Source organism: Salmo salar, chromosome ssa03 (genome assembly GCF_905237065.1).
Source record: "Salmo salar chromosome ssa03, Ssal_v3.1, whole genome shotgun sequence".
Classification (NCBI taxonomy): Eukaryota; Metazoa; Chordata; class Actinopteri; order Salmoniformes; family Salmonidae; genus Salmo; species Salmo salar.
In genome coordinates this window covers 42,585,070-42,609,301 of record NC_059444.1, presented here as the reverse complement: position 1 = coordinate 42,609,301, position 24,232 = coordinate 42,585,070, and the positions used below count along the sequence as shown (strand labels likewise).

Genomic DNA, 24,232 nt, shown 5'->3' with positions numbered 1-24,232 from the left:
TAGAAAACACCCTAAAGTTTCTAAAACTGTTTGAATGGTGTCTGTGAGTATAACAGAACTCATATGGCAGTCAAAACCCCGAGACAGATCGTAACAGGATGTGGAATTCTGAATTGCGGACTCAACTTCACCACTTTGCCTGTAAATCACACAGTGAGCAATGGTTCATTGAGCACTTCCTATTGCTTCCACTAGATGTCCCCAGTCTTTACAAAGTGATTTGAGCCTTCTACTGTGAAAACTCACTGAATGAGACGCTGTGGAAAGTGGTCACATGAGGAGGGCCATCACCATTATGACGCCGGCGCCCCTGGCTACCCTCCCCTTTCGAAACGTTTTGAAAGACAATGCAATCGTCCCCCTTGAATCTTATTGGAGCTCTGGTTGAAAAAGGCCCTAAAGATTTATGTTATACAATGTTTGACATGTTTGAACGAACCTAAATAAAAAATAAATGCATTTTTTCGAAAGAGGTGTCCCGCGCACGACGGAACTTTTGGTGCAGCCTTCAGAACGCGCTAACAAGAACAAGCTATTAGAACATAAAGGATTAACTTTTTCGAACGAAAATACATTTGTTGTGGACCTGGGAATCCTGGAAGTGCTTTCTGATGAAGACAATCAAAGGTAAGGGATTATTGACAATAGTATACAAGACTAGATTTGATATACGATTGTTCCAAGATGGCGCTGACCTGTATTGCTAGCCTATTTTCTGAGTATCGCATCCCCTTTTATCGCAAAGTGTCAAAGTGTCAAAGTTTATCGCAAAGTGTCAAATCTGGCATTACAGGTGCTTTAAAGAGATATTCATCTATAAATCTTAGAATGACAATATTACATAAAAAAAAAAATTCTAATAGTAATTTAGTAAATTGTAGCGCTGTTTCACCGGATGCATTTGAGGGAAAATAGTTAGTCAACGTTACGCGCCGATGTAAAATGCTGTTTTTATATATAAATATGAACTTTATCGAACAAAAGAATGCATGTATTGTGTAACATGATGTCCTAGGAGTGTCATCTGATGAAGTTTGTAAAAGGTTAGTGCTGCATTTAGCTGTTTTTTGGTTATTTGTGATGCATGTGGTTGGTCGGAAAATGGCTATGTGGCTACTTTTACGATATACTCCTCTAACATAATCTAATGTTTTGCTTTTGCTGTAAAGCCTTTTTTAAATCGGACAACGTGGTTCGATTCAGGAGAGGTGTATCTATAAAACGATATACATAGTCCTATATTTGAAAAAAATATATATGAAATTTCGTTATGCTAATGGCGATAGGATTTTTTCGCTGGATGTCCGTCCCGCATAAAGGACGAGCCCGTCAAGAGGATTTATACCTACATGTTTCAAGCAGACCACCATAGTCCCTGTGCCCAAGGAAGTGAAGGTAACCTGCCTAAATGATTACCGCCCCATGGCACTCATGTCGGTAGCCATGAAGTGCTTTGAAAGGCTGGTCATGGTTCACATCATCAGCATCCTCCCGGATTACCCTAGACCCACTCCAATTCGCATACCGCCCCAACAGATCCACAGATGACGCAATCTCAATTGCACTCCACACTGTCCTTTCCCATCTGGACAAAAGGAACACCTATGTGAGAATGCTGTTCATTGACTACAGCTCAGCGTTCAACACCATAGTGCCCACGAAGCTCATCACTAAGCTAAGGACCCTGGGACTAAACACCTCCCTCTGCAACTGGATCCTGGACTTCCTGACGGGCCGCCCTCATGTGGTAAGGGTAGGCAACAACATGTCTGCCACACTGATCCTCAACTCTGGGGCCCCTCAGGGGTGTGTACTTAGTCCCCTACTGTACTCACTGTTCACCCACGACTGCGTCGTCAAACACGACTCCAACACCATCATTAAGTTTGCTGACGACACAACAGTGGTAGGCCTGATCACCAACAATGATGAGACAGCCTATAGGGAGGAGGTCAGAGACTTGGCTGTGTGGTGCCAGGACCACAACTTCTCCCTCACTGTGAGCAAGACAAAGGAGCTGATCATGGACTACATGGAAAAGGCGGGCCGAACAGGCCCCTATTAACATCGACGGGGCTGTAGTGGAGCGGGTCGAGAGTTTCAAGTTCCTTGGTGTCCACATCACCAACAAACTATCATGGTCCAAACACACCAAGACAGTCGTGAAGAGGGCAGGACAACACCCTTTCCCCCTCAGGAGACTGAAAAGATTTGGTATAGGTCCCCAGATCCTCAGAAAGTTCTACAGCTAAACCATTGAGAGCATTCTGACCGGTTGCATCACCGCCTGGTATGGCAACTGCTCGGCATCTGACCGTAAGGCACTACAGAGGGTAATGCGTACGGCCCAGTACATCACTGGGACCAAGCTTCCTGCCATCCAGAACCTATATAATAGGCGGTGTCAGAGGAAAGCCCCAAAAAATGTAAGAGACTCCAGTCACCTTAGGCATAGACTGTTTTATCTGCTACCGCACAGCAAGCAGTACCGGAGTGCCAAGTATAGGACCAAAAGGCTCCTTAACAGCTTCTACCCCCAAGCCATAAGACTGCTGAACAATTGATCAAATGGCCACCAGACTATTTACATTGACCCCCCCTCCATTTGTTTTCTACACTGCTGTTTATTATCTATGCATAGTCACTTCACCCCTACCTACATGTACATATTACCTTGGCTAACCTGTACCCCCGCATATTGACTCTGTATTTCATTGTGTTACTTTTAATCCTTTTTTACTTTAGTTTTAATTGGTAAATATTTTCTTAACTCTTCTTGAACTGCACTGTTGGTTAAGGGCTTGTAAGTAAGCATTTCACTGTAAGGTTGTATTCGGCACATGTGACAAATAAAGTTTGATTGATTTGAACATGTTATGGGTATGCTTGTAATTCTTAAGGACTGCAGAGTTTTTCAGGATAAAAAAAGAAACAGCACAGACAAAATCCCAGAGGAAAACCTGGTCAAGTCTGCTTTCTACCAGACACATGGAAATGAATTCATCTTTCAGCAGGATAATAACATTTACATTACATTTACATTTAAGTCATTTAGCAGACGCTCTTATCCAGAGCGACTTACAAATAACCTACAACACTAGGCCAAATCTATACTGGAGTTGCTTACCAAGAAGACAGTGAATTTTCCTGAGTGGCCGAGTTACAATTGTGACTTAAATCTATTTGAAAATATATGGCAAGATTCACTTTAACAAGCTGAAGAGCAATGGCCATAGCTTACCCATGATATTGCACACCAATTTAAGTCAATAAGTCATCGTTTTAGTTAAAGTATGATATATTTGGTCTTGAAGTGAAAAATCCAAACTGCCCACTTCGTGCAAATCCGTGTGAATGCAGTCTTTTCCTATGACAAGACATACTAATTGTTTTCAGCCTACGTTTTGTTTCAGGGCTGAGTTTTATTTGAACGTTACCACCCACCAGCATGGCATTGCTATTCAATCAGAAACAGATGCAAAGTTATTCCTCTTCGTGACTAAGGTGAGCCAAACAGCCTTGCTTTACTTGGCCACCTGAGCCATGGAACTAATAACAATAGGGGGTGCAAACTTCTGTTTTTGCACATCCACTTTTTGTACCAGAAAATGATCATAATCCATTGGATAATTTGGACCTTTTCACTTACTTTTTTAGGTAGTCTCTCTCAAAAATAAAAAATAAATTATAATAATATATATATATATATATATACATAGTGCATTCAGAAAGTATTCAGACCCCTTGAATTTTTCCACATTTGGATTCAATTGTTTTTTTTTCACTCATCAATCTACACACAATACCCCATAATGACAAACCAAAACAAGTTTTGGAAATTGTTTGAAAATGTATTACAAATAAAAAAACGTAATTATCACATTTACATAAGTATTCAGACAATTTACTCAGTACTTTGTTGAAACACCTTTGGCAGCGATTACAGCCTCGAGTCTTCTTGGATATGACGCTACAATCTTGGCAGCGTCGTTGCCAGCTATTTTCAGGTCTGCAGGTTTTCATCAAGGATCTCTCTGTACTTTGCTCTGTTCATCTTTCCCTCGATCCTGACTAGTCTCCCAGTGCCTGCTGCTGAAAAACATTTGCACAGCATAATGCCGCCACCACTATGCTTCACCATAGGGATGGTGCCGGGTTTCCTCCTGAAGTGACGCTTGGCATTCAGGCCAAAGAATTCAATCTTGGTTTCATCAACCAGAGAATATTGTTTCTCATGGTCTGAGAGTCTTTTAGGTGCCTTTTGGCAACCTCCAAGTGGGCTGTCATGTACTTGTTACTGAGTGGCTTCCGTCTGACCACTCTACCATAAAGGCCTGATGGTGGAGTGCTGCAGAGATGGTTGTCACCTCCCTGACCAAGTCCCTTCTCCCCCTATTGCTCAGTTTGGCCAGGCGGCCAGCTCTATGAAGGGTCTTGGCGGTTCCAAACTTTTTCCATTTAAGAATGATGAAGGCCACCGTGTTCTTGGGGACCTTCAATGCTGCAGAAATGTTTTGGTACCATTCCCCAGATCTGTGCCTCGACGCAATCCTGTCTCGGAGCTCTACAGATAATTCCTTCGACCTCATGGCTTGGTTTTTGCTCTGACATGCACTGTCAACTGTGGGACCTTATATAGACAGGTGTGTGCCTTTCCAAATCATGTCCAGTCAATTGAATGTACCCCAAGTGGATTCAAGTTGTAGAAATATCTCAAGAATGATCAATGGAAACAGGATGTACCTGAGCTCAATTTATCAAACAGCTCTAAAAATCTGTTTTTACTTTGTCATTATGGGGTATTGTATGTAGATTGATGAGGGGGGGAAAAGAATTCATCCATTTTAGAATAAGGCTGTAACGTAACAAAATATGGAAAAAGTCAAGAGGTCTGAATACATGTGTATTCAGGTTTCGATGTCGCTACTGTTTTGTAGGTGTACTGCCGATAGCAAGATTAATTCTTATTATAGGTTACTAGAAGTGAATATCTTTGATTGACTAAACTGCTGTATTTGCTACATTACTCTGGAAGTTATTAGTATTTCATATAGTATTATTATATTTTATAAACTATTGCGTTAGAAGGAAAAGCTATCTCCTCTCTTAGCCCAAAAAAACGAACTAACAAGAAGTCCTCTAGAGTATTGTAAAACATAACTGATGGTACAGTATAATCTGTTGGGAAGGAGCGTGATGTGTGGGATAACGAGCAGTAGTAGTTCCGGTGTTTGGGTTTATGAGCACTGGTTATTTGGACAAATCACAATTTCGCAGGTTAGCATCTTTCGAATATCAAAAGACAAGGAACATTCGGCCCGTAACTTGCAAAGAGAGAGGGTGGAGCTCCTCGTTCTAGCATCTCTTGATCCCTTCTCTTAACACGTATGGACCCAGAACTTAATCGAGCAGCTGATCATTCACGCAAGAATTTAGGTCTCTAGAGTTAACACTGGCTTGTGGGGCAGTAACGTCACTGATAAAGAGTGAGTGGGACAATTTGGGATGAAAATTCCATAGTTCCCGCTTCCGGGTGGGAATAGCACGCGACAGCGTACAGTACAACGTTTTTATGTTTGGCAAAAGGACATTACGATACTGTATCTGAACTAACACTCTACAACAAAAATGTTTGATTGATCACAAAGACAACCTTCATGCAAGGAGTTTATTTATGAATCAGACTGCAGTGTCATACAACAGTAGCACAATCATTTGACTATGTATTATGCTCATATTCATCGATACAAAGGTAAAGGTATGCCTTAAAATTAAAAATAAATGAATGATTTTCCATTGGATTTTACTCAAAAAATAGCATTTAAATACTTGGCATAGTTTCGTAAATAAAATTCTGAAAGATAATGGTTGCCCATTGGTTCATTTGACTACCGGAGAGTACCGAATGCAAATATACTGTATGCAAAAGAAAAGAATTCTCCTCTCTTGCATTTCATGTAAGAAAAAAACGTCAGTGAGTACAAAAAGCACTTAATTAAATCTCATATGAAAATAGAAAATATTACAACAAGTGTGCATAAATATTCATGTTGCACATAGCCTGCAGTACAAAACGTCAAATGACACTAAATTCCAGCTTCATCTGGCATGCCAATTCATCGGGCCTAGCTATGCTCTGTAATGGCCATTTTAGCGGCATGATCGAGGGGAAGTTTACTTCTTTAGACTGAGGTCTTCACTATCATCAAGCAAAAGTCTTGAAAATGGTACTTCGTTCAGACCAAATGCGGGCAGCAACAACTGTGGGTAATCTATCCACCTGGTTGCGTTTGATGTGTTATTGATCAATGATATTTATCAATGGACTCAATAGATCAACAAACTACTGAGTTCTCTTGCTCTGCCTATAGTTGTTTTGTGTGAGAGTTTGTGCATTTAAGAAGTCTGTATTATGTTGGACTAACTGCACGGTTCTCCTCATTTTTCAATGACTCAGGCAGAGAAAAGAAAGTGAAGGGCAGTCACTATATAAGTATGCAATCAACATTGCTACCTTTCAGGCTTAAGAAGTGGCAGAACCAGAATAAGTTGTTTGTAACACCTAAAATTATGAAACAGTGTGCAATTAGTCATTATTTGGCATTGCCTTCAGTATAATGTAATGCACACAATTGCCTTAGGTGCCATGATTATAAAAAAAATGTAAATAGGTTGGTCAGAAATATTAAGCGTAGCATAAAGTTCTAAGTCAATTAAATACTACAACTGCAATAATGCTACATTACACTATACGTTATAAAACTGTGATTGAACAGTAGATGTATTCACCTTTGACAAATAGGAAAACAACGTTAATGTGCACCTTTATCGATGCATTATACACCCTTCCCTAACCATTGTATCATTGACAGCTGTCTGAAACTCAAAAGATGCTCAGTGTATAAAGAAATGTTAAGTTGCATGAATAAAATAATGGATTTATTTTTCCTTTTTAAACATGTTGCTATGAATCAGCAACAAAACAACAGTATGTGACTTGGCTTGGACGACATAAAAATACCAAAATAAGACAGGTCAGCGGGGTTGGGGTCAATTCCGGAAGTGAACTGAAACTACAATTCTGATTCCACATTTTTTCCATACAGCATTGAGCATTATGTTCCGGGATTAAAATGGAATTGACCCCAACACTGCAGGTCACAGCTGACAAGAAACAAAAGAACACAGCTGAGATGGATCAAATGTAATAAAGAATGCTCAACATCAAATGTTCAACTGCTTTTTCATGAGAAAATGCACTAGAAATAGGAACTCATGGCATAACCAGATTTTCCCATCAAGTCAAGACTCAGAAAGAAGATAAACCCTCATCTTGTCACTACACAGAACAACCATGTGATCAAGGCACACTGCAGACAGCTTTGCTTGTAAGGTCATCCTTCTTTATGTCAATCTATTTTCTTTCATTCTTTTTTGCACTAGAAAATTATATACTCTCATTATGGTACTGTACAGACATTATGATACTTTCAACTTGTGATCAAAGTATGCAGAAATAAACTATAATGGTTAAATACAAAATATCTCTTAAAATATTTAAAATATACTTTATTTTGTACATTATGCAAACTAATTAACAATTCAATGATAACAAAAATAAATATTCAGTGAAATGTAGGCTGCATCTAAAATGGCACCATATTCCCAATATATTGCACTACTTTTTACCAGAGCCCTATAGGCCCTGGTCGAAGGCAGTGCACTATATAGTGAATAGAGTGCCATTTCAGATACGGCTGTAGTCTCTTCACATGATACACAAGTATGGCCACTGATATTTTCAATGAAATAAGCACCCACCCTCACCCAGTATACTCTGACACATTTCCATTTTGCTGTGGGAAGATTAAAACGATGACTTGTTAAAGTGTTACATCCCAAATGGCACCCCATTGACTATTTGGTGCACTACTTTTGACCATGACTCATGGGGCTCTGGTCAAAAGTATTGCACTATATAGGGAATAGGGTGCCATTTGGGTACGTATACAATGAGATTCCTGACAATGGTTCCCAGCTCCACTGACTAAGCCACAGCTGTTTGTATGACAATATTGCTCTATCTTGTCCATATAATTCTTGTTTACAACTCAAACTGCCACACTCCATGTCATAATTGCTTCCTGAAATGACCTAAGTTAACTACCCAGAATGGTTTTATATATCCTGACCCAGCTTATAAATGCACATCTGGATACAGACGGCAACTCCTAGCCTGGTCCTAGATTTGTTTGTGCTCTTGACAAGCTCATTGTCAATCCAACAGGGTTGGGGTCATTTCTTTTCAATTCCAGTCAGTTCAGGAAGTACACTGAAATTATTTTTAATTAGGACATTTTGTTTACTTTCTGAATAGACTGGAATTGAAATGGAATTGATCCCAAACCTGAAAGCCAATAAGTGACAAGGAGTTGACATGATAGCACAAACAGACTGACACTCAGGCTAGTCAACTCCCTTCCCCCCATAATGTAGAACCAATGCCTCAGAATACATATCACTGATTTACCATTATGCCACATAGGTAGGTATAGAGTGACTCTTCATTGAAGAGCTTTATGGGTTATGATTACAGTGTGCGGGAAAGCGACGAGACAGACAGGCCACAGTGTACCAAAATAATAATAGACTGATTGATTGATCGATTAATCTGAAAATGAAAACAGTCCTCGAGCCAAAGACATTGCCGTCCAATATAATATATTTCTTCTCAACTCTCCATAATAACAATAAAATGTAACTATTTTGGTGTAATCGACACTGAATGTAACGGATCAGTTTTTATGATGAATATAATCCCCATGTATCCTTGTTGTGTAAAACATAAGTACTTAGATTTATATCGAAACAAACAGAATCATACAGCATGTTAACGATGAGTCAACTAACTGTATTCAATTTCAACATATTTTAAGTTGTTATACGCTTGACAGAATTGCATAATATCTGCCAATGAAAAGCATCTGGGAGGGTAGAATAAGAAAGGAGAAAGGACAAGCCACTACAAGAAGACTAGGAATTCAGTCCGAAATGGCACTCTATTCCCTATGTAGTGCACTACTTTCTGGGCCCTGGTCAAAAAGGGCCCTGGTCAAAAGTAGTGCACTACATTGGAAGTAGGGTTACAAAAGTCGTGCACTACATAGGAAGTAGGGTGCCATTTGGGCCGCATCCTAGTAGAAACCCAATTAGAGGATGGGTTGAGGGGAGTTAAAGGGGATGAGGGGGGTTAGTTGGAAGCTACCCCTAGGTGGGGGAACACCTCCCTTTTGGCAGTGGAACACTTGGTACTCTTAGTACTCAACAACGCCGAGGGTGAGGGTGTACACAATGCTCTTGTCGGAGAAGAAGGCCATTTCTGTGTTGCGATAAGATGAAGGCATTCTAGTGGGCAGCCAGGTCACAGTGTTGGAGGGATCTAAACCTCCGATGGAAAAAGATGATGGGCGTCTCAGTCTCTCTACACTTTCTCCACTCCGCTTGGGTCGTAGGCCTCTGGTATAATACAAAGAAAGAAGGGATACATTTAATCATTTAGAGTAAATATGTGTGCGTTAAAAATGGCACCCTATTCTTTATATAGTGCACTACATTTGACCAAAGCCCTATGGCCCTGGTCATAAATAGTACACAACATAGGGAATTGGGTGCCATTTTGGATGCACCTTATATCATGTGCAGCGTGTCCAGAACATTTAGAATGAGGTGGCCAAGGTGGGCACAGACCAAGTTTAGGGGGGCCATAAAATGTTGAACCTTAATCGATGCAAGGTGGATTTGTTCTATTTAATTATGATTATCAATGCATTAAATGCTTCAGCTTAGGTTTGGTACATTTCCCTGTTCAAATAAATCAATTCCAAAACTCTTGTTACAGTATTTGCATTCAAGGTCAGAATTTTCTATAAGGGTATTAACATACAGCAGAAAATTCGCTCGAAAGGTCCATTCAAAATGTGCAAATTAAACCGTGACATTCGAGGGTCTCTGTTAATTTTTTTGTTACCCTTTTTTCTACCCAATTGGTAGTTACAGTCTTGTCCCATCGCTGCAATTCCCGTGCAGACTCGGGAGAGGCAAAGGGCGAGAGCCATGCATCCTCCAAAACCCGACCCCGCCAAGCCGCACTGCTTCTTGAAACACTGCTCGCTTAACCCGGAAGCCAGCCGCACCAATGTGTCGGAGGAAACACCGTACAGCTGGCACCCGAAGCCAGCGTGGATGTGCCCGGCCGCCACAAGGAGTCACTAGAGCGTGATGGAACAAGGACATCCCAGCCGGGAATATCCTCCCCTAACACGTACGACGCTGGGCTAATTATGTGCCGCCTCATGGGTCTCCCGGTTGCGGCCAGCTGCGACACAGCCCGGGATCGAACCTGGATCTGTAGTGATGCCTCTAGCACTGATCAGTGCCTTAGACCGCTGTGCCACTCGGGAGGCCCGGTCTATGTTTTTTTTTAATGGGATCTCCTACAGTATGTGTGCAAGGCTTTATAGTAAAGACATGTCGTGGTGTTTTAATCTGATTGCCAAACAAATCACTTCAATAGTAGGATAAGTAGGTGCCTGCGCACGTTTGTTTACTCCAAAATAAGTCCAGCATCCGAACAGTGCACTGTGCATCTGCCATTTGAATGGAATCTATTACAATCACTGTGTAATGACATTCAGCCTACAAAGTGATGTGCATTTATGGATGCCAAAGTTAGGCTTACCCAAAAATGTTAGCAATAAAAAAAGAAACAAACTTATCAACTGATTTCTCATTTGTGTCTATCAGTGTTTCAGAATTTTCTTTCAATTCGCAAGAGGCTGGATCTATTTCACCGGAGAAAGCATCCGAGTGAGGCAAACAGCACCCCTCTGTGTTAGTAGTGTTAGTGGCCACCCTGGGCCACCCTCTTGACACACCACTGATCATGTGACAGTCATCATAAAATATCCAAAATGTATTTCATACAAAAATGTTTTGAAAATGTTTTAAAATAATTGTATATCAGTTGTGTGTGGTGGTAGGTTTGAAGTAGAGTCCTGCATCGGGTCGGATACCCATGGTTACCCGCGGTCGGCCTGCCAAAAAAATCAGCTCGCGGGTGGAATGAAAACATTCTTTCAACCCGCGGGTCGGCTCACGGTTCAGAACAATTATATTGTGGGTCGGAAACATTTTAAATAAAGATCAGTGGGGAACCATCAGGGCCTTCTAGAACATCAGAGAATGCCTAAGGATTTATAAAAATGTATAAATCCTTTATTTTTTTTAATCAAATTACGTTTTAATTTCTATTTCATCTTTACAATAATTGTAATCATTTTCTGATTTCATATCCTCAGTTTGTGTTGGAAAGAGAAGGGTTAATACTGAATCGAAAAAATTATCCAATAAGGAATATATTTGGTGGTCTCTGGGTAGAAAAATCTAGCTAGCTCTGCCAGCCATTGGCTAGGCCTTCAGAAGCTGGACAGAAGGCCTCTGCCATTCAACTGTATTAGAGGATAATTTTGTAGTGACAGTGGAATGAACCAATCACATTTATACTTGCAATGAGTGGGACCGTTTTTTGTTGTTGTTGTGACATGTTTAGGACTTCTCCAAGGCCTACACACTTCACTAGTCTGAGCGCAAGAGGTAATGAATTCATAATACAGAATAGCAGGCTGATAAACAGCAAATACAGTAGCTGGCAGCAAAACACTAATAGGTTGTAGTCGGCCATAAAACTCACTACTGTAAGTCGCTCTGTATAAGAGCATCTGCTAAATGACAAAAATGTCAAATGTAAAAATGTAAGAGCATGCAGGAGAAAATAATCAGTGTCGCAAGCAGTAGTCTTCCCACGCTAACATGCTAACTACACCGGGCATGCGCATGCGCCCGCTTGCGCCATCTCGCATATTGATTTTGTCCATCAGGACACGCAGGTTGAAATATCAAAACTAATTCTGAACTAACTATATTCATTTGGGGACAGGTCGAAACACTTATGAAACATTCATGGACATTCAGCAAGCTAGCTTGCTGTTGCTAGATCATTTCCTGGGATATAAACATTTTGTTGTTATTTTACCTGAAATCTACAAGGTCCTTTTCTTTTGCTGGATCTTTGTAGAATATCGACCCATTTTGAGTCACACAAAATAGTGTATTCTCTACTCCGACAATTAATCTACAGATAAAAGGGGAAAACTAGTTTGTTTCTAGTAATCTCGCCTCCTTCAGTCTTCTTCTTCATCTGTCGACTTTATATGGCGGTTGGCAACCAACTTTAAGGTGCATTACCGCCAACAACTGGACTGGAGTGTGGACCTCAGTTCATCTTTCAATTACCCACATGGGTATATGCTCCTGTCACGTGTGCTCCCTCTCCGGCCTCTAGGTCACCATCGTTATGGCGCACACCTGTCACCATCGTTATGCTCACCTGGACTCCATCATCTCCCTGATTACCTTCCCTATATATGTCACTCCCTTTGGTTCCTTCCCCAGGCGTCATTGTTTCTGTTTCAGTTTCGTGTCTGTGTGTTGGTCGTGTTTCTTGTTTAATTTATTCATTAAATTATTCACTCCCTGAACTTGCTTCCCAACTCCCAGCGTACAACTTTACAGAATGACGCCTCACCTAAGGGAAGCATCAGGGAGTGTTTTTTGTTTCGGTGGGAATGACGTTGCGTCCAGGAGCCGCTACAGGCTCTCATGCCTGAGACAGATCTCTGGGTTCCCCTGCTACAGCCGGCTCGTCAGGCTTTCATGCCTTCACCGGATCTCCATGCTCCCCTGCTTTCTCCGGCTCGTCAGGCTCTCATGCAGGCTCTGATCCCCAAGATCATCCCTTTGAGTGGCGTCCTGCGGCTGGAGCCGAACGCACCGGGGAGGGGGTACCGTCACTTATGCGCTCTAGTTCGCCCTGCTCCCGCGTCTCAGCTGGACTGACAGGTTTCCCGCGCTTCAGCAGAGGTAACCGGTCCGTTCCTGATCCCCGGGATTGTCATTTTGGTCGGCGTCCTGCGGGTGGAGCTGCGCGTCGGGAAGGGGGTACTGTCACGTGTGCTCCCTCTCCGGCCTCTAGGTCACCAGGCTGCTCATTATGGCGCACACCTGTCACCCTCAACGTATTGGAAGATTTTTGGTCCCTCTGAACGCCTAGGTCCTATAGTCACGATTCACCACTGATGAAGATAATATATATATATTTTTTTGTGATGAATTGTGTTGTGGATTCCATTAGGCTATGTGAGGCAGACATAACCTAGGCTTAGGTTACCAGCCACGTAGTGAGGGAGGGAAGCAGGGAACTCTCCATTAGTAGACCGGCAAACATGACCCCATTGGCCCCATGTGGGTATTCGGTGGGTAAGGTGGGCACGGCTAGCCCACACCAAGCCCAACACAAGCTACCCATACCAGCCCAACATGGGCTAGCCTACACCAGCCCAACACAGGCTAGCCAACACCAAGCCCAACACAGGCCAGCCCACACCAGCCCATGATGGGCCAGCCACACCAAGCCCAACGTGGACTAGCCCACACCAAACCCACAACAGCCCAACACGGGATAGCCAACACCAGCCCAACACGGGCCAGCCCACACCAAGCCCAACAGGGGCTATCCCACACCAAGCCCAACAGGGGCTATCCCACACCAAGCCCAACAGGGGCTAGCCCACACCAAGCCCAACAGGGGCTAGCCCACACCAGCCCAACAGGGACTAGCCCACACCAGCCCAACACGGGCTAGCCCACACCAGCCCAACACGGGCTAGCCCACACCAGCCCATGATGGGCCAGCCACACCAAGCCCAACGTGGACTTACCCACACCAAACCCACAACAGCCCAACACGGGATAGCCAACACCAGCCCAACACGGGCCAGCCCACACCAAGCCCAACAGGGGCTATCCCACACCAAGCCCAACAGGGGCTATCCCACACCAAGCCCAACAGGGGCTAGCCCACACCAGCCCAACAGGGACTAGCCCACACCAGCCCAACACGGGCTAGCCCACACCAGCCCAACACAGGCTAGCCCACACCAGCCCATGATGGGCCAGCCACACCAAGCCCAACGTGGACTTACCCACACCAAACCCACATCAGCCCAACAGGGGCTAGCCAACACCAAGCCCAACAGGGGCTATCCCACACCCAGACCAACACGGGCTAGCCCACACCCAGCCCAACACGGGCTAGTCCACACCAAGCCCAACAGGGACTAGTCCACACCAAGCCCAACAGGGACTAGTCCACACCAAGCCCAACAGGGACTAGCCCACACCAAGCCCAGCACAGACTAGCCCACACCACACCCAGCTAGAGGCGGGGGCTCATTAGAATATTTTTGTGTGTGGTTTGCACACAGTTCTTTTTTGCAACCATTACTGAGTGTCATTCCAGTTAAAAGAAAATCACTCCGCCATTTCCTGGTTGCTAAAATTCAAATAGTTTGCCTAATTTCATTTTATGTAACAAAAAAAGCAAGTATAGTGTAGAGAATCCTTGTACCATCTAAACTGCTGTGAAACATATTTTCCATAAACAAAAATATTGTATTTTCAGCTGTTTGAAGCTGGTGTACAAAACCGAAAGTAAAGGACGCAAAAACAAAACTTAATAATAGAAAGCAAAGAAATGGTGCACACAGAACACATCTACCGCCTCTTAGACTTGTTTACAATGAGAATTACAGATCTATAACACACATTTCTATGTTATATTGGTCGGGTCGCCCAAAAAGTAACATATTGCAGCTAAGTGTTCTGTTGTGTGAAAGTCTGATGCCGTTTAAAAAAAATTATCTTGATGAAGTCTTTAAAAATACCTGTGACATATGAGAATCTTAAGTTTCTCATGTAAAAATATATGTATGCTAGTAACAACTTGGTCGTCTTTCTGATACAATGTATCACATTCCCCAAGTACCTTCAGGGCTTGAAAATTATTCAATTTATGCACTGTAATTAATAAATTATAAATAAATGAATTCCTATTAAATAGAAAAAGCGCATTGGCCCAATGTTGGCAGCCTCAATATTTCAGCCCGTATTGGGGCCACATCGTGCCAATGTGGACATGTTTGCTGGGAGCCTATTTGTGTGGTGCTGTCCACATGCAGAGCTTATGTTCCCTTTCGCCATATGACAATACATAGCCAAGTTTATTTTCCCTGATTCCTCGCTTACGCGAAAATGGCTAACATAACAGAATCAATAAAAAGAAATGTTATAATGCTGAAATACACCTTCGTGGAAACAGGTGGTGTCCGAGTGAAATCCCCGGTTTGGAAGGATTTTGGAGTCATTGTGGACAAGGAGGAGAATCAAAGATGTCTGCAGAAAGAATGGGGTATCAGCTATGACATGACACCTTGAGTTAGAAAAATATTTTGGTTATTGAACTACAGCAAGTGAAGTGGATTTACATCCGGTAACGGAATTACAGTAACGGAATTACATCATTGGTCGCTGATCCGTACTATACAGAAATGCATAATTATGGATATGAATATCATTCTATAAATATAGATGTATCCTGAATAGGCACACAAAGGTAGAAATTTTGCATTTGTGGGTATTATTCTACACACTGTGTAGAGAATTCCCCCCTGCTGAGGGCGCTGCAGCACACTTAAATTTACTGTTTTTTTGTGCGCAATTGTTTGTTTCGCTCTGCTGAGTCTGGCTCTCATGTGAGGAAATATTGTTCAGCATACAGCCCTGTGGTCTTAGCCAATCAGCTGGTGACCACTTGCCCCACACTCTGTACATGAGCTGATCATACAACCTCTGATTGGCAAAGGACATGGAATGTGTTCATGGAATGCGTGGGTAGAAGTGAGTAGTGTTTATTGTTGTTATGGTTGAGATTTGTGTGTGTTTACTATTACTGTTAGTAGCAGTTGCTATTATATATTCCCTGTAATGTTATTACTGAGTCATTTATGTTGCATGTTCAGGTAACATGTTTATGTTTACATTTATACAGTTCTCAATGACTTCTTTGTATTTATCATTATCACTACTTGAGCTATTGTGGTCATTACTCTATTCATTACTTTGCACTGTTTTTTATCCATGTTATTACATGTATAGTACTCATTATTTCTCTTTCTCTGTACTTTCAGACCATTTCCATGTCCATACCCCTGTTTGGCAACAAGGTTCCCTGTGTGTGTGTGTGTGTGTGTGTGTGTGTGTGTGTGTGTGTGTGTTAACTCTGTAAGGTTCCCTTATTCCTCTGACCGGGAAAGGTTTTACGTGGGCCACAGACCATTCAAATAGGAAGGGATTCCCTCACACACACTGGCTATTATTCTAATGAGCTCCGCCACCAAAAAATATCACATTTGGTTGGACCGTAGCAGGTGACCAACCTGTGGTTTGTGACTACTATGATTTCCCATTGTATCCAAATCAATTGCAGTAATTCCGTTACAGATTTTTCTGTCATTCTGCTACGGATTTGGTAACAGAATTACGAGTTTTAATCACTTAATAACTCATAAGCAAACTTGATTTCAGTAAAAAAAAGTTGACCCCTTTTCATCTGTTCGACCAGAATTCAAAGCCTTTACTTATTCCAAATTTATAGGATGGTAATGTATATATGCCTTAATTAAAAAAAAGAAATAGACTCTTAGCTTTCATTTGACATGCTCCTATGAACATCATATGTTGGTGCTCATGGGTCCTTTCAGATGCAAATGCCCCTACTAAATAAATCTGCAGCCTATAGATTCTGGGAATTGTTTAATTAGTTTCAATTAAACTATTTGATTATGTAAACAATATTGAATATAAAAGTATTGTTTTGTTCTGTCGCCAATAGGCTTTCATTAGGTAAGAAGAAGGCTAATTAGAAGGCTTATTTTCAAAGTGATTTGAGCATCCCATTGTGAAAATAAGAAGATTTTATCGTTCTTAATTCATGGCAAGGTTTCCTTTTATCCAAATGTTGAATAGACATGCAGACAAATTAATTCATGAAGGGAATGGGAATAGCCTTAAAGCCTACTACGCTGTTGTCGTAAAAACAATGAAATAAATGCATGTTATTTGGCGGGTCACGGATCGGCTCTCAGAACAATTCTATGTGGGTGGATCGGACATCTGTCCTGATGTCAGATGTGGTTCAGAATTGATGTGGCCACAGGGTGGGGGCGGCTCCAAAAAACTGCCCCGTACAGCACTCTAGTTTCAAGTCTTATATCTAAGTACAATAGCCCCCTCTTGTGGAAAGACTCCATAGAAACAGCCACAGTTTCACTGCTTGAAATGCTTGCCTCATAAAATAACACTAGGTAAAACTAAACACTAAAATAATAATAACAAAACATTAAGTCATTGCCAAACAATATTTGTGTTGCTATACACTATATACAAAAATGTATGTATAAAGCCACACCTGTTGCTGACAGGTGTATAAAATCAACTACACAGCCATTAAATCTCCATAGACAAACATTGGCAGTAGAATTATCTCACTGAAGAGCTCAGTGACTTTCAACATGGCACCGTCATAGGATGTCACCTTTCCAACAAGTCAGTTTGTCAAATTTCTGCCCTGTTAAAGCTGCCCCGATTAACTGAAGTGCTGTTATTGTGAAGTGGAAAGTGGCTCATCCGCGAAGTGGTAGGCCACACAAGCTCACAGAACGGGACCGGCGAGTGCTGAAGCGCATACCACATAAAAGAATGTCTGTTCTCGGTTGCAACACTCACTACAGAGTTCCAAACTGCCTCTGGCAGCAACGTCAGCACGGTAACTGTTCGTCAGGAGCTTAATGAAATGGGTTTCCATGGCCGAGCAGCCACACACAAGCATAAGATTACCATGCGCAATGCCAAGTGTCTGCTAGAGTGGTGTAAAGCTCGCCACCATGGGATTCTGGAGCAGTGGAAACGCGTTCTCTGGGGTGATGAATCAAGCTTCACCATCTGGCAGTCCGACGAACTAATCTGGGTTTGGCGGATGCCAGGAGAACGCTACCTGCCCGAATGCATAGTGCCAACTGTAAAGTTTGGTGGAGGAGGAATAATGGTCTGGGGCTGTTTTCATGGTTCGGGCTATGCCCCTTAGTTCCAGTGAAGGGAAATCTAAATGCTACAGCAAACAATGACATTCTAGACGGTTCTGTGCTTCCAACTTTGTGGCAACAGTTTGGGGAAGTCCCTTTCCTGTTTCAGCATGACAATGCCCCTGTGCACAAAGCGAGGTCCATACAGATATGGTTTGTCGAGATCGGTGTGGAAGAACTTGAATGGCCTGCACAGAGCCCTGACCTCAACCCCATCGAACACCTTTGGGATGAATTGGAACATCGGCTGCAAGCCAGGCCTGCAGGCCTAATCGCCGAACATCAGTGCTCTTGTGGCTGAATGGAAGCAAGTCCCCGCAGCAATGTTCCAGCATCTAGTGGAAAGCCTTCCCAGATGAGTGGAGGCTGTTATAGCAGCAAGGGGGGGGGGTCAACTCCATATTAATGCCCATGATTTTGAAATGAGATGTTCGACGAGCAGGTATCCACATACTTTTGGTCATGTAGTGTATTTAGCAGTGAAAATGATGCACAAATGTGTAACAAACATTACATTATTAACTCCTGATGAAACACTCTTATATTCAGAATAACATGTAACACAGTTCAACAGAAAAAATACTTGAACAAAACACAAATGTATGAAGTAGCTACCTGAGAGGGATGACACCTCCTTATCTTGCAACACTGTATCTTCAGAGGCCTCTCTATCTTCCACAGTATCACTCTGGGAGGAAGCAGGTAGGGAGAGCACTTCCACTTGCCCACCGCCACGCTTGGTCTCCCCCTCCGTCTCTGCCCCCTCCTCCCCAGAGTCTGTGCTCCTGATGCTGAGGCGTCTCATGCGCGACACTGAGTCCACTTCCTTCATCCGTGCTCTGCGCTCTACCGCCACCCGGTTGCTGGGCGATGCAGCCAGCTTATCCTGCAGGGCCTCTACGCGCTGCGAGGGTCCTCTGCCCCTCATCTCTCCCTCCAGACTGTGGGACAGCTTAAGGTCAGGGTTGATGGGGACCGAAAGCGGTAGTCTGTCTGGCGGAAACTCCTGCATTCCTGGAGTTTCTCGGCCCAGATGGGTCCATTTGGCACTCCTGATGTTCTCTGGGTTATCCTGTGGTGGCTCCTTTTCTTTTGCCTCCTGCCCGCCAGGAGGCACTGTGGATACCATTCCAGAGTCCAGTTCCTCAGAATCTGGATCTCTCACATGTGTTTGTACTGTCTGTTCGTTTGCACTGCTGCTTTCTGTATCTTCACTAGCAGCGGGTTTACTCTCTGTTGTCGTCTCGCTAACCCGCTGCTCCCCTGTGACTAAAGACTCTGCAGGTACATCAATCCCTAATATCCTGGCTGCCCTCTCCTCTATGGATTTGTTTCCTGAAATGCACTCAGCACATTTAAGTTTGTATAGATTGCGAATGTCCTCTGCCACTGCCAGAGCTTGGTTTTGTTTGGTCTTCTCAGCAGTGACACTCCCCGCCACCTTCTTATCTATGAGTGACAGCTGCTTCCTCCAATCGCAACATATAGTCTGAGCCTCTGAATGATTTGAGCCAGAGTCAGAGGATACCTTCGTGTCTCCTTCGCCTTCAGCTGGTTCTTCAGATGTTTCAGCTCCTTGTGGACTGTCACGGTCACCAACAATCATCGCGCTACTTTGATCAGATAAGTCTGGGCTTGACTCCTCGTGGAGCGGAGACATTGGACTTGGTCTGGACATCTGGCTCTCGCTCTCTCTTCTACAAATGGGGCATTCCTCTGCAGAGTCTAAACAGGCACCCCCTAGAGGCTCTGTATCGCAGCTACCACCACCAGGTTTAGATATGGCGTTGAACGTTTTGTTAACCTCTGAGTCCCGGGTCTTTTGTAAAGACTGACATATGTCCTCATAGTCAGGGGGACTCGTAAGTGTGGAGGCGTCCTGCATCGGCTGCCTATCTGCCCAGGGGACTTCGGCTGCAGTGTGCGTTGTTGGAGTCATTGGGCTGAAGTCTCTGGTCTCGCTGGGATCACTAGGAGAGTCAGTAAAGTCACTAGGGCCGGTGAAGTGACAAGGTGGTGGTGTCTCCGAAGGCGAAGGGAGGTCTAGCTTCACTGTCCTGCCACTGCAGCTACTTCTCCTCTGCGACAAGTTCGAAACAATCCTGTATTCTCTGAATCCTGTAGGCTTGCGTGGTGGGACAGGGAGCTCCTCTCTTAGCTGCTTGCTGAAAGTCACAGATTTTCTTTCAGCGGGTCTGGAGAAGGCGCTCTTAACCTCCCTGTACTCCGGGTCGACGGACACAGACCAGCTCTCGACACTGCGCCTAAGGCTGCTGGGTTTGCTGAGCCCCGCCTCCCCCGCCAGTCTCATCTTGATCCGCTCAGGGATCTGCACAGCACCACTGTTGTTGGAAATGTTATTGCTGGCAGTGCCTAGCTCTAGAATGTCTTTGTAGGCCTCGTTGAGGTCCTCAATGCACTGGTCAACACTGGGTCTCTTGCTGCTCTGCTGCTGCTTATGCTGCTGATCCTGGAACTCTTTGTTGATAGTCTCCAGCTCCTCGATGGTGTCCCATGGCCGCCTGCTGATGGGCTTCAGCAGGAACTGACCGAAGGCTTCCTGCCCACTGCAGGTCGCTGCTGGTTTGGCCTCCTCCGTCGTGTTTCCTGAGGGTGGTGGTGGGGCTACTGCTGGCGGCTGAGCTGTGCTCTTGTTCAGCTGGCTGGAAATGGAGAAAGTGGCCGTCCTGGAAAAGGCGCTGTTGCTGGATGGTTTCAGGCTCTTCACCCCTTTAATAGGACAGCTGACTGCAGTATTGCCCACACCGCTGGGATCTGGGGTGATGACGTCAGAAGAGCCTGGGGCAGGGACTTGAGGGTCTTGTGCTTCCTTGTTTTCAGTGCCTGGAGGAGGGGGATGCTGAGGCTTTCGGGCTTCTGGGGTAGTTTGAGTCTCCTGGTCCCGGTATTGGTTCCCAGGCCAGGCACCTGAGAGTTTCAGCTCCTTGTGATGGTTTATTTTGGGGGGTTTAATAGGGAGTTTTCTCACTATTTTGCTGCTTGATCTGCTGCTCGCTATGCTACCGGTTAGTGCTTGTAGCTCAGCCTCTGCTGAAGATGTGCTTTGGAAACTTTGGTTTGTTAAGTGGCCCGTTTTGTACTCACTCGGACTGTCCACTGGGCTTGGTGGCCGGACTGGGCTTGGTGGCTTCTCGTCGTTGTTGTTGTTTTGATCACGGGACGTACCAACCGGTGTTAGAGGGATGGGAACAGACACCAAACAGAATATTGTCTCACTAAGTTTTTTTTTTACACTCTTTTTCTCATTTTTTTCTGGTTTCTCTGAGTCAGTTTTTCTTGGTTTCTCTTTCTCTGTGGAGTCAGGCTCATTGACTGACGTTTTCACTTGAGTTACAGTTTCTGACACACCTTGGCCTTGGTCCACATGCCTGATCAGTTGCTGAGGAGGTCTAATGTGAAAAGCTGTTGGATAGTTACCACAGCTCTGATCAAGAGCTACACTGTCTACACTTCCTTTGTTTATTAAACCCCTGTTGCACCATCTAGTACTACTACCACCATCGTTGTCATTGAGAGATGTCTTGCGGCAGTCGTTATTGAGAGAGAGCCCCTGTGGGGGGGGGAAGGCACTATCATGTGTAGATTGTCCTAAAACCTTAGCGCAGGCAGTCTCTTTCTTCATGTTTCGGATAACCTTGTCAGTGTCAGTAAGAGAATTTCCGCCAGGCCCTCCTGAGATATGTCTCACTCGCAGATCATCAAAGGGTAAATTGTGAACATGACCCAGATGCTCCTCGGTGTATCCAGGGTTAAGGTTTGGGTTAGAGTTAACCTGTTTTCTGTAGGGTGTACCTCGATCCCCGTAGTGTTCCAGCCACGACCCTCCTGTCTGTCCGGAAAACCACTTTCCCGCCTCTGAGCCCCTAGGCATGTGCATCTGTATCTTCATCTCCCCCCTCCACTTATAGTTTGCCACTTCGTTGCGGTTGATTGGTCCTCCCCTGATTGGGGGCAGGGCTCTCTTATAAGACGGGGGTGGGATATAACCGGGGGGCTCCATGCCAAAGATAGCAGAGTGTTGTGCGAAATAGTCTTGTCTTTGCAATTCTCCACCCCGTGGGTAATAGACGGGCCTGTTGTCTTTCGGTTGTTTGGACCCTCCCTGCTGATCTACTACAGCTACAGCGAGCATCTCTTGGCTACCCCTAGTCTGCTGGTGTATTTCGTATGATGGAGGCTTGACAGGCCTGCTGAACCTGGGCTTTGGTAAAAGTGCAACATGTCCGACGCTTTGCCAACTGTTCCTGGCCCACCGGTCCCTGCTGACTGCGGCACTGTAGTAATACCGACTATAAGGCCCAGAAAATACGGTGCTGTTTACTCTCTGTCTATCAACCTGGCCTGGTCGAAGCTGGACACTGACCAAACTGGACTGTGTGTTTGTGTGTTCAGTAGCTCCATCAGGTGACAGCACTCTGGGGAGGGACTGGGACATCCCTCTGGTTCTGGGGAGGATAGAACCAGTGCTCTCTGGAGTCCTTAGGCGCTGCTGCTGCTCCTGAGCCCACCTCTCGCCCTCCCCATCCGACAGCTGCCTCCCCAGCCCCACCGCAGGCTTCCACTCCTCTGTGCCCAGGCTCTGGCACTTCCGCTCCCCAGTCACCCCAGTCACTACCCTCAACTGTCTAGGAGCCGCATCGGCCTCTCTCAGCCAGGAGATGGAGGTGTCTTCCCATAGCTGCTTCTGCTGCTGCAGCTTTTCCCTCTCTCCCCTATGGTCCTCTGCGATCAGGGCCTGTGGTCGCCATGCCGCCTCAGAGGCCTTCAGAAAGCCAGCGGATGCTCTCAGCTCCCGGCCGTCTGCGTAATCCAGGAGGACGCTGAAGTCCTGGCCTCTCCTCCTCCAGTAGGAGACATCTCTCTCGTCCAACTGCTCTCTTCTCTCGATCTGCTCAGAATAGGTCAAGCTGGGCGCGTCATAGAACCTAGAAAGAGAAGAATGCACAATTGAGTGGTAGGGTACTGAAGTTATTACTTCATTAATATAAAAAATGTAATATTTACAATAAAATCAAAACATATTATAAACCGTAAACATGTTGTAACACTAAACAACCTGGATGTATGATTATTTGGTTTTTGCACGTGAACATAAATGGCAAAACTGTGGCTAGGTTGCAGTGGTAACACCAAAAAGAATGAAACTCTTGAAGTATTTTAGGTTGCAGAAGCTTGTAATACCCAAACAATTCAGTTTACCTCCCTTATTTGTAATTTACAAGTCTGCTGACCTTTCCATGACCTGCCAGTCTGCGGTTATGTCCCAATTGGCACCGTATTCACTATATAGTGCACAATGCCCTGGTCAAAAGTAATGCACTATATAGGGTATAGAGTGCCATTTAGGACGTATCCTAAAACGTAATCTCAGATGCAACATCTCACTCCAACAAAACAAGATCAAAGCTAAACATAAATAAGCTTTATCTGGAACTCTCGCAAACCATACCAGTGCTCCACGCTCTGTTTAACTGTGATGATACAATGCTGACCAGCCTACCATGATTTGATGCAATATTGATAATTGTGACATTTAAAATGCTGGTATCTCTGGCTAGAGCTTCTAAGCTGATGTTTTGGCTTTGGGGGTGAAGAGGTACTGCATCCCACATGGCCCCTGATTTGTCTATATGATTCTGGTCCTAAGTCGTGCACTATATAGGGAATAGGGTGCCATTTTGGACAATGCCGTAGGAATCAGACTGTCCATCTCCAACCCAAGAGGGGAGAGCCAGACAGCACACATATCTGATGGAAGTGTTTGAGTCAGAGGCTCCCAACTCCCTTGAAGATACCATTAAAATGTACGGCTGCTGCAATATGATCTGCATATTAAAACACACGCTGACCTTAATTCAGAAAGCTGGGATTCGTCCCAAATGACATCCTATTCCCTATATAGTGCATTACTTTTCACCAAGGCCCATAAGGCTCTCTGGTTAAAAGTAGTGCACTATGTAGGGAAAAGGCACTGCCTGCCTGCCCCTGCTGCCACTGCTAAGCGCGCTTCAAGTCTGAGCAAGAAATTATTGACTGGTTTATAAATGCCAGTTCCCCATCACATGATGTGACCATATGCAGAGTGACAGACAACTCCATATTACTATTTATTATCC

The 24,232-nt window shown here is 44.2% G+C and overlaps 1 protein-coding gene across 1 annotated transcript in view; it reads right to left on the bottom strand.

Annotated features, from left to right (window-relative positions):
* Nucleotides 1-5,654: 5,654 nt before the first annotated feature.
* Nucleotides 5,655-24,232, bottom strand: part of LOC106600484 (junctional protein associated with coronary artery disease homolog) — a 33,374-nt gene continuing 14,796 nt past the window's right edge. Inside the window, exons 3-4 of the mRNA XM_014191859.2 lie at nucleotides 18,711-23,041; nucleotides 5,655-9,516 (exon numbers count right to left, since the gene is read on the bottom strand). Of these exons, the coding sequence (XP_014047334.2) occupies nucleotides 9,482-9,516; nucleotides 18,711-23,041 (4,366 nt within the window). The 3' untranslated portion in view covers nucleotides 5,655-9,481. The remainder of the gene's footprint in view (nucleotides 9,517-18,710; nucleotides 23,042-24,232) is intronic.